Here is a 15271-nt window from a genome sequence, read left to right on the forward strand (position 1 = left end):
GGGTGGGGGATGCTCCGGGTTCGCGCGACGAAACTTCTTTATTGACTATTAAGTTATGAGTGGCGAGCTTTGTCTCCTCTCCTTCTTCTACTTCTACTCCTCCTCGTCCTGCTGAAGTGCGGATGGTTCCTGCTTCAATGGAGCGAATGCTGCAGGGCGAGGAACGGATGGTCCTTGACATCGGGACTCCATTTATTAGCTGTAACAACATAGCTCCATTAGGTTTAATATGGGAACCTTTATGTGACGCACACATGCATAACTATGTGTGTATATATATATGCATATATATATAGAGAGAGAGAGTGAGAACAGTGCAAAAGGCAGCAGCAGGATTTTGAACAAGAGTGGAACAAAGATCTAGTGTATTGCTTCAATTACCTTTGTAATACATCTCCTTGTACATACTTGGACAGTTGCTATTCTGTAAAACAAAACAAACACGACACGTGTTAGAAACATTTACACTATTGCCAAAAGCAAACAAAAAAATTAATACGTTTGTACACAATTGATATACAGTGGAACCTCGCATAACGAGCAAAACGAATTGTAAGAAAAATGATTCGCTTAACAAGCGAAGTTTTGCATAACGAGTGATGAGGAGAAGTCCAGGATTGTGCGCCTGCTACATCAATTTTAAAACTAGTGTACGTGTTTCACAATACGAATAAAAATCCGGAAATTTTGGAAAGGATTAAACTCGTTAAGCGAGTTTCCACTGTATAACAAATTTAATAAATTTGTACAATTCTGTTATATAATCAAAGTTTGTTCAATTTGTACACATTTCATAAATTCGGCTGTAATTCACGTTGAAAATATGAAATATTAGAATGGATCCAAAAGATGCATATGAAAGTTGAATATTAAGTTTTCTTGGCATCCTACGCTAACTCCAAGGACCCCACATTAATACAACTTCTCCAAGACTTTAAAAAACACTCCCCCTCAGTGATGTAAAACATTCGTTTATTCGTTTTTTCATGCAGTGATGTGATTTGTTTAAGTGCATATATATTTGTGTCCTGTTACTCTGTTACTAATATTTATTTGTGTTCTTCAATCTCTGTTTATTTTCTTATAATTATTGTTGATGTTTTTTTTTTTGTTTTGTAAACCCTAATCACAGAAGGCTGAAAGAGGCTAAAGCCCATAACAGTCTACATTTTTTATATCACACCCTATGTTATTGCAGTACATATATCTAAAAAAAAAAAAAATTTAATTGGAATTAAGTTTTCTTCATACTCTCATTTTCGAATTACCTCTTGAAAACAAAAATTTTACAAATTTGTACAAATCTATTATATAATCAAAAAAAAATTCAATGTTTTCATTTATTTCTTAGTTTTCAATTGTTTTTAAGAACAAAAAATTTGGTAAATTTTTACACATTTCATAAATAATCAAAAATTTGTTCAATATTTGCATTGATTCTGATATATTCTGATTTATTCAACATTTTCATTCATTGTGGCTTCATCCAATTGACTGTAATTCATTATGAAAATATCAAGTAATAAAAAATGAACGCTGTGAATTCACATTTTAGAGATTTTCGCAGAAACTATATTAGATAGAATGGATCCAAGAAATGCATATGAAAGTTGGATATTTGGGGAATGTAATGCGTGATCAAATTTTAATGTGGTTTCATTCATTTGGAAGTAATTCGCTTTCGAAAATGTGTTCAATATTTTCATTTAGTTTTTAATTTGAGAAAATTTTGTTTTCAAAGTTCTTAAAAACGAAAATTTTTTTAATAAATAATCAAAATTTGTTCAATATGTACATTTATTATTGAGATTTTTATTTTCAATTTGTCTTAAAGACAAATTTTTTTGTAAAATTGTGCACACTTGATAAAAGAAGTATGAAATTTTAATTTTTCAATTTTTTTAAATTAACTTTTAAAAAAAAAGATACAATTTTCATTCAATTTTCTTGATAAAATATCATTGATAAACATACAAATTATTATGTATAAACTTTTAGAAACGTAAATTAAGATTTTTACATTTCCAATGGAAATTTATTAATAAAAACAGTAATTTTTGGTGGTTGATGATCATAAAAAAGCACTATTTACATTGAAAATAAAGTATAAACATACAAAAAAAGAGATTTCCTTTTGATGTAACAAAAAAAACCGGGTTTGAATATAAAAAAGTAAATGCTGAGATGTATTTAGTTATACGAAATTAACTTTATACATGTACTTTTTTCTCTCTTTCCACAGTATATTTGTATGCGTGTTGCTTGAATGGATTTAATATTTGGCGGATGGATGGGAAATGACGAGGGTGATTCCGCACTTCTGAATAACCAGGCTTTCTATGCTGCAGATTTAATACGGAGATCGTGCAGATTTAATAAAGAACGTTTCGGTTTTTTGGAGCGGTAATCCGTCCTGTTGATAATACGCAACGACACCGAAATTAATTTACACGGCGAACATGAATAACCGGAGAAATTATTTTGAAAGTTCTGAATGTGATGAAAATAATTAACAAAACCGAACCAAACGTGGAGAGGGTGGATGCGCCGGGTAACGTTGTGTATTTTGTATGGTGCTTTTAGCAAAATTTATTATGTTTTAATTAAAAATATATAATTTTATTATTGGGTGTGTAAAATTCAATAAACATACGAAAATGAATGTTTTTAATTCACAATTTTCAAATTTAAGCAACAGAAATTCATCTTAACGAAAAGTTCTTGTTAAAAACAATGGAAAATGTTTCTATTTATTAAAAAAATAAATGTATTAAATAATAATAAAATAGAAGAAAATATAGTCGTTTACAATAATTAATATTGAGATGTATTAGAAAATTGATTAAAGTTAATTGTTTGTGAATTATTTTATAAAATAATTGATAAATTAAAGTGTTTTAATGAAATTAGTTGTGTGAAAAATAATGCTTAATGTTTATTTTATAATTTAATTCGAGGCGAAATGATTCTGCGCTTTTTTTTTGTATCACTTTAGTAAATTGAATTACAAAATATGTTGGATGCGCCGATTTAATTTACGATAAATTAATTTGTTTGATGCATTTGTAACGTATTAAATGAGTGTAGATATAATGCTTCATGTTTATTTTATAATTTAATTAGAGATGAATATTATATATGAGAACAGCGGAAAAAAATTGAAAATATAAATTGGTTTCAAAATATTTCTATTGAATTCATCCTGACTGATATTAGTGATGTAATCAGGAAAAACAAAATCAATAAATTGGAAGTTAACAAGGCTTTGCTTTTTTTGGTCAATGGAGGCGTAGTAACAAAAAGTTTGAAAATCCTGATGGAAAATAGCTCTTTTGGATATATTGGGTTGGCAACAAAGTAATTGTCGATTCGTAATTTGGTTGGCAGTAGTGTTTTGTTTTGAATGACTTCTGTCAATGTTATAATTTTATAGTCTAGCTTATTTGCGAGATTAGTTTGTTCATTTTCATCATATTTTGCTTTATTATTTACTAAAAGTAAAGAAGTGTTGTGTATTGTGATGAAGCTCTAAAAGAATGACAGTGTCGGAATTGGTTTGATAAATTTCATTCTGGTGATTTTTCTGTCAAAAATCTGGTAACAATTGAAAATCGTTTAAAACACAATTAAAGAAACTTCATTTAACTCAACGCTTTAACATTTGCGATTTGCGTCTCAAACTAAATGAAAACGAACCTTTTTAAAACGGAAAAGTGGATAGTTTATCATAACATCGAACGAAACCATGGTCTAAAGAAAATGAACCAGTGCAAACAACACAGAAAGCTGAAATGTACTAAAAGAAGATAATGCTGTCAGTTTGGTGGGATTACAAAGGTATTGTGCATTGTATGGTTGTCAAACTCGCAATTCAAGAGTTGGTAAATCTGATAATGATAACATTGTGAAATTACATTACATTACATAAGAAGTTCAATGAGCGTGGGATAATGAAGTTGATGGAAAGATGACAAAATGTCATCGATCAAAATGGAAAAAATGATGTTTCATTTGTTTAAGAAAATAGGCAATTACTTTGTTGCCAACCCCATATATATAAATATAGAAAGACAAAGGGAGAAAGACAAGCGGAGAACACGAAAACAAAGTGTTTAAATCCGGAGGCGTGTAACATTTATTGAATGAAATGTTAAGGGTGCTGCGGCACGAAATGCCAGGACGTTCGCTAATCGATCCAAACTTTTTTTTATTTTGCTGCACTCTTTTTCTCTCTCTCTTTCTGTTGCGTGTAATTTCTTAATAGGTTTCACCTCACACCCGAGATTCCCATAAATTCCATGCATTGTTTAGCAATTGTCTGCTCCTTATAAGCGTTGAAAGAGTAGAAAGAGTAGAAAAAAAGCCGTTAGCATTTAAAAGAAACAAACTAAACCAAAGTTATATATACTCGTTGATATTAAAGGAATAATAATAAAGTGTTCGCCGGTGCGAATAGTTTTCGGGGTAGTTTATTCCGCAATTATATCCGGCCGGGTGTGTCGCATTTTAATGGCGAAACGCTAATGGAGGGAAAGGGGGTTTCCAGCTACGTGAGCGGAATATTCCTCTTAAGAAAATGAAAATAGGCGCGCGCGAACCCGGAAAAGCACGGAAATGAGATCCGGTCCGAAAATTTTGGGAATCTGAATATTTCGGTGCGTTTTTTTGGTCGAGTATCCGGAATGGACCCTCCGAAAATCCGGAAATTGGAAACCTGGAACCCCCAGAGCCGAGCGTTTTTTGTTTCCGCGCGGAGGCGTCACCATTTTCCATCACGGAAATGTTCGAAAATCGCGAAGCCTCTGTTTTTCATGTCTTTTGTTTTGTTTTGTTTTCGAGCGCGTTTGCGTTCGCGGCTCACAGCGTGCCGCGCGCTTCCGGATTAAATGGGATTAAATTGAAGGCACAGTGGATATGCAATTATCCAGTCAACAGGACGAATTCAATTTGTAGAGTAAGTGTGGCTTCGCGTTTCACGTAATTGTGCGTTTCCGCGCTCGCATTTCATCATGCATTTTCATCCTCACCCAAAAACCCTCTCCGCTGCAAGCGACAACAGTTATCGCAAATAATACCGAACCTAAATACGCAGGCGACTTGTTTTTGTTTTTTTTTTTCTGGTTGTTGTTGCTGTTGGCGTGTTCCAATTAATCCAATTTACCTCGGACCGGTGCATCACGAAAGGATTACTCCATTTAATTCCGGCACTACATGTCCATTACGCTCTTTACCCACAAAAAATACTATTGTTCAACGTTGTTTTTTTTATTACCAAAACATAAACTATTAGCATTACGCTATTACTTTACAAGTGTTTTATTGTTAAAACCAATATTTCTATATTAATATATCGGTAAATATTGATTATACTGCATGAAATACCAATTGTTTTTAAAGTTATGCAACCATAGATTTAATATTTATATAAATAAATCAAATGTGCCTTGAAAATTTTCCTTTATTTTATTTTCTTGCCATTTTTTTCAATTCAGATATAAGAAGCTAAAGTAACCGTAACATTGGTTACGCTTTCTGTTACAATTTCAATTTATGTCTGTAATCATAGCATGCCTTTAAAACAATAATTTTCAAAAAAAAATATTTTATTTAATTGACATTTTTCAATATGTCAAATGTCAATTTTGTTTAATTCTCATTTTTTTCTGTATAAATGCAAACTTTCTTAACAATAACTGTTCGAATAATCGAGGATATAAATAAAATTGAAATAGACTGCACAAAAAAGAATTTACTATACCTAGTGGAAAAATAAACGTTGATAAAATAAATAATTTGGCAAAGTATTCAACATGAAGCTGACAATAGCACAGATGTTTAGCAATGCCATAATTGAGATGAAGGATCGGAATGGATCCTCATACCAGGCCATTATTAAATAGATGAAAAATACTTATAATTTTGATTACGAGAAGAAGTCTTCGTACGTCAAATTATTTTTAAAAGGAGCTGTGGATGCTGGCCACATTGCACAAGTCAAAAATCTACAAAAAATTAAACTTCTTAATCTAGTTTCATTTCTTGTTATTGTGTTAAGTTTGAATTATGATATTGTTACAATAAATATTATTATTATTAAGATAAATTTGTATATTTCGAAATGGTAACTCAATTTATGAACTGTTGAGGCTTTATATAATAATATTAACCAGTAAATGTGTAAACATTTGAATTGATATTAAACTTTTTAAATACTCCAAGAAATATCCAGATAAGTTAAATTGTGAATTGTACTATATGTATTTCTCTATTCTTTAGTATAATGTAAAAGAAATCACGAAGGGCCTCATAATTAAATTGTACTATTGTTTGTAGACCCGAGCAGATTTATTTCTACAAAATATAAAGAGTGTCATGAAATCTTCTTTTGTTGCAATTTTTGTTTATAAACGAAGAGTGTGCCATGATGAAAAGTGTTTTGTATGACTTTAAACATTGTTTGTTGATTATGACCACAATGATACATTCAGAAGCAAATTGATGCGATAACGAACCAGGTCGAAATTATTGATGAAATAAAGTTCGTCGATAATTTTATTTGTCGCGTCGTGTGTAAATTTCGGCGCACTTTGTACGTGCGGCGTAATCGAATTGACGATGTAACCGAGCGTCCCAGTGGGAGAGGGAAATTTGGACGCCCACCGCTACGTAAACTGAAGCTAAACGTCGCGAAGCGAATTTACATATTATGCAACCCATTATGCATCGCGTAATTCGAATGCATAACGTATGCAAATCCAAGGTCAAAGTTAACGTACGTCCCACAACACATTCATGAATTTATACGGGGCACATCCAATTTATTTTAAAAATTTAAACAGAATCTTTCGACGTACTGAATAATTTTGTTAAAATGACGATAGAACTAAATTACACAATGGAATTATTAATCTATTGAAAATTTGTGCCCAAATAAAAGAAAAAATCTGATGAGCTTTATGTGGAGTTTGGTGAAATGTGTCAGTTGCAATGTGATATTTCTTTTTTTCTGAACGATTCGGCCAATTAGGAAAACTTTACGCGAAACGAAGCCATTGCAGTTGGATGTATTATATTTGCAGTATTACGTTTCCCTTTGATGTTATCACACGAAAGGATTTAATCGCAAACGCAAGGACTACGAGTGTTTCATTTGCCTCGTACGCTCATTGTAAATGGAATAATGACTTTATTGTATCTTTAACATCATTAAATTGCTGCACGAAATTGATATGACAACATATGTTACTGTCAATCTGACATTTGCTTAATGATCAGCTGTTTGAAGTTATTAAAAATATAAGTCAAAATTAAATAAGAAACGACAATTTATATTATTCTCATATTTTTATTTGATTCACTAGAACGGATTTAGTCGTAAATACAAAAACAATAATTGTTTTGTTTATGTAACGTACAAAAATAATTTTGATGAAAATAAGTGACAATAAGAGATATTGTCACTTTGACATTTGCTTAGTAAACAGCTGTTTTATGTGGCCGTTTTAAAAAAATATGCTAATATTAAAAATATTTTTATAGCATATTTATTATTTGATTCACCAGAAAAGATTTTGTCGTAAATTCAAGGACAAAAATTTTATTGTTTGTGAAAGGTAAAGAAATAATAGTAATGATATGTCAGCATCTATTAACTGTCATTTTGACATTTGTTGAATAATCAGCTGATTTAGATCGCCATTTTTGAATGTATATAACAAAAAAGAAATTGTTGTCATTCTCATTAAATTAATTACACTTAGTTAATTAACACAACTTACTTATACAAAAAGATTTAAATTATTAATGAATTAAGGAAATGTCCTTTAAGTAATGAAAAAAGTATAATATTATATTAAAGTAATAAATAGGTGACAACTTGATTTTGGTTTGATTTACATATAGAGTTGCATGAGAAATATAGATTGCATTGTTTAAGAATCGAATAATTGTAGATTGAAAATAATGTTTGTCGTTATGAAATGGGGTTTCGGTTGAATGTGGGTTTGGAAATAAGGGTGGCGGCCAATAAATCATGCGATATAATACAAACCGCGTTTATATACGAATTTATCGGTCATATTCCGGTCGCACTTTGCAGTTTCAATTACCGATTTTCCCTCAATAGAAGTCCCATTAAGTTGGGGTTGGCTGCGGCGGCAGCAGTAGCAGAGGCAGTGGCGCCACTCCTTTGGGGGTGGTTCGAACAACCCACTAAGAAAGTCATCTATCACCCTGCAAGCAAGGACTTCCAAACGGCAGCATGCAAAGTGCACATTAGCACCACCGTCGCGCACGCCATCCAGCGACACACTTACCTTACACTTTTTACGATTCACGACTTTTCCATACAAAACCGTTTTGCAAACGAAATCAAGAAAAATCTTTCATTTACAATTAACCAAAAAAAAAGAAAAACAATCTTGAATTGGCATGCCCAAAGGCATCCAAGATCTTTATTAAATTCCAACCCATTTTTATTATCTTCCATTTCTCTGTCTTCCTCATCAATATTTACAATACAAATATTCGATTTCGCTTTATCATAACAGATTCGTGCAAATACATTCAACGTAGAGAACATTTTTGTATTTCTTCATTTTATTAAATTTAATAAAAAAAAATATATGATTAGACATGTAAATCTTGGCAAATATTTAAACTATAATATTACGAAGTACATTAATTTATGCTCTCGTAATGTTTACTGATGGATACGAATTAAATGTTTTTTTTAGTAAGGAATCTGAGTGGTTATATACCTTGGTTGGTTGGTTTTGGAAATTGATGTTTGTGCGGATCGTGCGGTGATGCAACGGCTGTATGGGCCGCGCGTTGTTGCCCAGCGGGGCCTTCGGGGCGTCCTCCGTTCCTTGCATCAATTTGCGCAAAGCGTACAGCTGTAAAAATAATACAGAAAAAAAAATTAATAACATGAGGAAAGAAAGAAAAAACAGTTTTTTTTTCATTTGAAAAATAAGTGTCTTAACCTTTTATTTAATTATTCGACAATCATGTACGCTAATCAATGATGCAATGATGCATCTTATAAACAAAACAGTGGTGTTTCCAATGCATCCACTGGTATGTTTGTGGTATTCGTTGTTCGTTTGTTATAAGCTTTCAAACTTTGGTAGTTGTTTGACAAGAAGTGGCTTCACCTTTCATTTGATTACTCAAGAACCACGCAAGCCATTATATCATTGGAAATGCGTGTTTAAGATAAAACTCGGGTCTTTTAAGAGAATCCACTAAGAGCTTTAAGGTATTTCGAAGTTCAATACAATTCACACAATAATAACAGATATCTGATAGAATATAGAAACGTTTTCTTTACAATTAAAGTTAGTTCAATCATTTTTTATAATTTTATATAAAAATCAGACAAATTACATTTCCTTGAGGAAAACTTGAGCTTATTTTAATAAAAGACAATAAATCTAAATAATATAATAAAATCTACGTTTGCACTACAATTCAATAATTTTGTTGTGAATTTCTTTAATTTATAAAGTTAATTCAATCTTTATAACTTAAATGTTTTAATTTTTTATAATTTTATATATGAATAAGACAAATTTTCTCGCAGAAAACCTGAGCTCACTTCACTAAAATGCAATAAAATAATATCGTAAAATCAGTATAATTTAATAATTTTGTAGAAAATTATCATTTTTTTCGATTTCTTACTTTTATAAAGTTATTCCAATTAATTTGTTGTAATTTTTATAATTTTATATATGAATGAGACAAAGTACATTACTTCAGTAAAACTTGAGCTTATTTTAATAAAAGACAATAAATCTAAATAATATAATAAAATCTACGTTTGCACTACAATTCAATAATTTTGTTGTGAATTTCTTTAATTTATAAAGTTAATTCAATCTATAATTAAATGTTTTAATTTTTTATAATTTTATATATGAATGAGACAAAGTACATTACTTCAGTAAAACCTGAGCTTATTTTACCAAAAGACAATAAATCTGCAAAATTAATATAATGAATTCTAGTTATAATCTGAGACAAAGTACATTACTTCAGAAAACCTGAGCTTATTTTACCAAAAACATAAATCTGCAAATAATATAATGAATCTAGTTTATAATCTGTCAAATTTGACATTTCTTTTGGTAAGTTTCATAATCATCAAATTGTTTTATACGAAATAAGAAGTGTTATTAATTACAAAATGATTGTAATAAGCTCAGTAAAAGAAACATAGTATTGGCGCGTATCGATTTATGCAATGAAAACCGTGGTGGCATTCTTTAAAAAAATCGAGCATTCAATGAAAGGGATGCGGCTTTGGGAGAAAAGTGAATTGATGATAGATCCTAATGACATTAGCTCTGTTAGCAAACAACTATTGACAGTTACTAAGGACTCTTTCTAGTTACTAGGGACGCTATTATTATTTTTTATTAAGAAATATTAGATTTTCAATTTCAAGAGTCTTTGTTCATCGATTGGCATCATTGAAAATGCATCTTATAAACAAAATAGTGATGTTTCCAATGCATCCACTGGTATGTTTGTGGTATTCGTTGTTCGTTTGTTATAAGCTTTCAAACTTTGGTAGTTGTTTGACAAGAAGTGGCTTCACCTTTCATTTGATTACTCAAGAACCACGCAAGCCTATTATATCATTGGAAATGCGTGTTTAAGATAAAACTCGGATCTTTTAAGAGAATCCACTAAGAGCTTTAAGGTATACGTGGTTCATATGTTATAATCTGTCAAATTTGACATTTCTTTTGGTAAGTTTCATAATCATCAAATTGTTTTATACGAAATAATAAGTATTATTAATTACAAAATGATTGTAATAAGCTCAGTAAAAGAAACATAGTATTGGCGCGTATTGATTTATGCAATGAAAACCGTGGTGGCATTCTTTAAAAAAATCGAGCATTCAATGAAAGGGATGCGGCTTTGGGAGAAAAGTGAATTGATGATAGATCCTAATGACATTAGCTCTGTTAGCAAACAACTATTGACAGTTACTAAGGACTCTTTCTAGTTACTAGGGACGCTATTATTATTTTTTATTAAGAAATATTAGATTTTCAATTTCAAGAGTCTTTGTTCATCGATTGGCATCATTGAAAATGCATCTTATAAACAAAATAGTGATGTTTCCAATGCATCCACTGGTATGTTTGTGGTATTCGTTGTTCGTTTGTTATAAGCTTTCAAACTTTGGTAGTTGTTTGAGAAGAAGTGGCTTCACCTTTCATGTGATTACTCAAGAACCACGCAAGCCTATTATATCATTGGAAATGCGTGTTTAAGATAAAACTCGGATCTTTTAAGAGAATCCACTAAGAGCTTTAAGGTATACGTGGTTCATATGTTATAATCTGTCAAATTTGACATTTCTTTTGGTAAGTTTCATAATCATCAAATTGTTTTATACGAAATGAGAAGTGTTATTAATTACAAAATGATTGTAATAAGGTCAGTAAAAGAAACATAGTATTGGCGCGTATCGATTTATGCAATGAAAACCGTGGTGGCATTCTTTAAAAAAATCGAGCATTCAATGAAAGGGATGCGGCTTTGGGAGAAAAGTGCATAAAAAGCGAGGGAGCTCGGAATGGAAGTCGGCATGTCGAGGCCTCGGGGACGTTAGTTTAATTTAAAATAATTAATGATACTTCTCTTTCTCTATACTTTCTATATTTCACTGTATGTGTGCGTGTGTGTGTGTGTGTCTTTCTCTCTTATTTTCTGTAATCCTCTTTCATGCTGAAACCGGGCGCGCCGTACCATAAATTGATAATAGATGAAAAGTCTTAAACATTCAGAACCGAAGCAATTATTCATGTTTCCTTTTCGTTTCTGAATTATAATACACATAGTGAAAAAAAACCTCTTTTGATTTTATAATATTAACGTGAGTAATTGCAGTTTTTTTTTCATCTTTACGTTCATTTGGACATTCAAAATGTTTGCTTGCTTTATATAAATTGAATTAAGTTTACACTAAATTTGAGAGTTTGCAATACTTACATTTTATTTATGAATCAAGATTTTCATTTCTAATATCTTATATAGTTATTGTTAAGAATTAGATTATCCTTTCAATGTTATTGTTAGACATAATTAAATTGTTTTATGTCTTGTAAAGAAAATAAAATTAGCGATTTTTTGCTTGTTTACTTTTAGTTGTAATTGGATGAAATTATATATAGAAAAAAAATGCTTTTCAAAGTTGAGTTTCGAATAAAAAGAAGGTGAATGTAATTATGCAGATTATTCTATGGAGAGGCGTAAAATACTGTTTTTGCTGGAGAGATTTCTTCTTTGTACCTGCGAAGCAAAGCAAAGCGGCGGAAGGTCTTGGATCAAAGCCAAAAGTCGCCGGGACATATTCATGTTCAACACGTGCATAATATAAAGCACTAAAAGTTCACGATGTAAACAATCTCCAAAGTGATAATAAACATTTATGGAAGCGGCACGCGCGTTACAAGCAGCAGAACGGGCGACGAAACGCTCGGATCAAGAGGGTCGTGTGTGTGTGTTTTTGTTTTTTTCACATTCTGCATTCACTTATTTCCGTCGCTACATCCGGTTCGGGTCCTCAATGTACACAAACACGCATACACACATATATATGTAATATTGCGGACACTCGTCCACTCACACTATATACGTATACTACATCTATCTATTGCTCCTCGCTATATACGGAATGGGATGAAATGTCCGAGCCGTCCCTCGGGGACCATTTTGGCGACCGCCGCCGCCTACGTCCCATTGCGGATTGATAAATGTGGAAATGGCCATTCGGTGTTAACCAGATTACTTCGATTAATTGTACCGGGGATTCCCCTTTCCCTCATCGCAGCAGCAGCAGCAGCAGCATCATCCCCCTTTTCTATGGCGCAGGATAAATTGATTACAATTTGATTACGGCGAAATTTTTATACGGCTCGCATTCGTCGAGGGTCCAATCCGTTCCTATTAATACCGCACTAATCGCGCACCGTTGCCAACTAGTCCATTAATTTTCATTTTACAGAGAAAACAAGCTGCAAAGAAACGATTGAAAACAGAAGGGGACAAGAAAATCACATATAAAAAAACGCGTATCCTTTAAATTTAACGTGTTTTCCTTTGAAAAACATAAACATACAAATAGAGTGTCATGAATAAATTGTTACTATTTTGTTTCTACTCTCATTTTTAAATATAAACATAGATTGTCATGAATAAAGTGTAAGTATTTTGTTTCTTCACTATTTTTGAATATAAACATAGATTGTCATGAAATAATTGTTACTATTTTGTTTCATATAGAAATGTCATAAATATGAATATCAAATATTTTTTTATATCATTTATCTTTATACAAAAATAGCTCGCATAGTCCGGTATCGATCAATCCGAATTCAAATTTGTTATTCTAATTGAATAAAAGTAAATTTTAAATAAACAAGTCTTTTTTAAAATTCGATTTCAAACAGTCCGTACTGTGCGAGGTAATGCTGTAATTGTAAACACCATGACATAAATGTGAATACATTTTATTTCATACGCAAGAGACGGATATGAAATTGAAGGAATATTACTTCATATTCGAAAGTTACGAAGTTGAACAAATTCACAAGCAAGATTTTTAATAAAAACCTATAAAAGTCAAGTGGAGATAGACAGAGATACCGAGTGTATAATAAAACAAAAGAAACAAACAAATGAAGATAGAGATAGTTAGAGGGAATGAGTAAAAGTAGTAGTAGAGACGAGTTATTTGAGCATTATACAAATAGATGGGGTAATATTTTATTGCGGGATTTCGGGTTTATTGTAAGGGAGATAATATTTCTAAGTTGCCTTTGGGTCTCCTCAACTAACTATATACGTATATACAATTTTATAAGAGTCTTATGGTACGAACCTCGTGTTTGGTGATGTAAATGGGCTTGTTGAGGATGATCCAGACGGTCGTCTCCCAGCATCCAGGATGGGTCGTGGATCCCTCGTAAGTCATAAAATGCTCTGTATCTGGCAGCAGACTCCGCAAGGACAGATGTTTTATTGGCGTTGCTGCGCCTGTAAAACACACACACACACACATAAATTACTTACACGTATACATATACATCTGCAGACATATATTTATCAAAAACTAAGACCGCAAAAACAATTAATGTCACACGAAAGTACCCGGCATTACGATTTTGATTGCTTCCATTTTTCTACCCTACTCTTTTATATAAGCGTTTGCAAAACGACTAAATCACAATTGAATTTTAATAGTTTTTCTTTTCTTAAAATAACCACGAAGAAACAAAAATGTTAAAATAAATTGTGGATGCGCCGGGTTTTTTTTTTTTACATTTTCGATAATTGACAATAATTCTTCGAGTTTTAATCGAATGCAAGTGCGTAATTGAGTTGTTGTGTAATCAAAACTATAGCTGATACAGTAATGATGCTTAAATGCGGAATTTTAAGTTGGAAAACTAGTGGATTTGCGAGTTAATCTGGATAAGGATCACTTGATTACTTTGCAAAGATTAAGCGCGTATCGATGCAGGCGATTACCGCTGCTCACAATCCGCATTTGCATGCGTTCAATCCCAGGTTTAAGCCGATTAATGCTTTCGCAAACGTAAATCGATAAACGTTTTCTTCGAAGATTCAATTTATGAAATCATCAAATGCTTATAATTTATTGTTTTACTAATTAAATATTAAGAAAGTTTATTTTAAAATATTGCTATTGACAACGTTTTTATTGATATTTAACTGTAATTAACATAGAAAAAATATTTTCTACTTTGTAAATTATGTTCGATTATTGTAAAATTTCGATTCAAAGATTCAATTTGGAAAGAATCAAATCAAAGTTAACAATTTGTGGAAACTGCGATATGTTAACAAACAAGTAATGACTTTGCAATTTGATGATATTTCCTCATAACGTTGGCACTGTTAGTAAAAAAAAACTATTGACAGTTGTCGAGGACTCTAAGCAATTGATGATAGTTCCTAATGACATTAGCTCTGTTAGCAAACAACTATTGACAGTTACTAAGGACTCTTTCTAGTTACTAGGGACGCTATTATTATTTTGTATTAAGAAATATTAGAGTCTTTGTTCATCGATTGGTGATGGGAAAGTTTCGGTGCGTTTGCTGCGAAGGAGGAACAAAAATTAGTCGCATCAGCATAATGAGAAGAAGTTGTCGTGTTGACAGTGAGAAAAAAAGGATAGATAACAGGATGAAAAGAAGGAAAAGTGAAGAAGAAAAAAAAA

The 15271-nt window shown here is 31.6% G+C and overlaps 1 protein-coding gene across 1 annotated transcript; it reads right to left on the reverse strand.

Annotated features, from left to right (window-relative positions):
* Nucleotides 1-14061, reverse strand: LOC108561874 (carbonic anhydrase-related protein 10-like; the record flags this gene model as incomplete). Its single annotated transcript, XM_017919980.1, is given in 4 exon segments — nt 1-199; nt 382-424; nt 8760-8897; nt 13907-14061. Coding segments are annotated over 4 exon segments (401 nt in total), but the record flags the coding sequence as incomplete, so codon positions are not given.
* Nucleotides 14062-15271: the final 1210 nt, after the last annotated feature.

The sequence above is a fragment of the Nicrophorus vespilloides genome, unplaced genomic scaffold, assembly GCF_001412225.1.
Source record: "Nicrophorus vespilloides isolate i.1.1-1 unplaced genomic scaffold, Nicve_v1.0, whole genome shotgun sequence".
NCBI lineage: Eukaryota > Metazoa > Arthropoda > Insecta > Coleoptera > Silphidae > Nicrophorus > Nicrophorus vespilloides.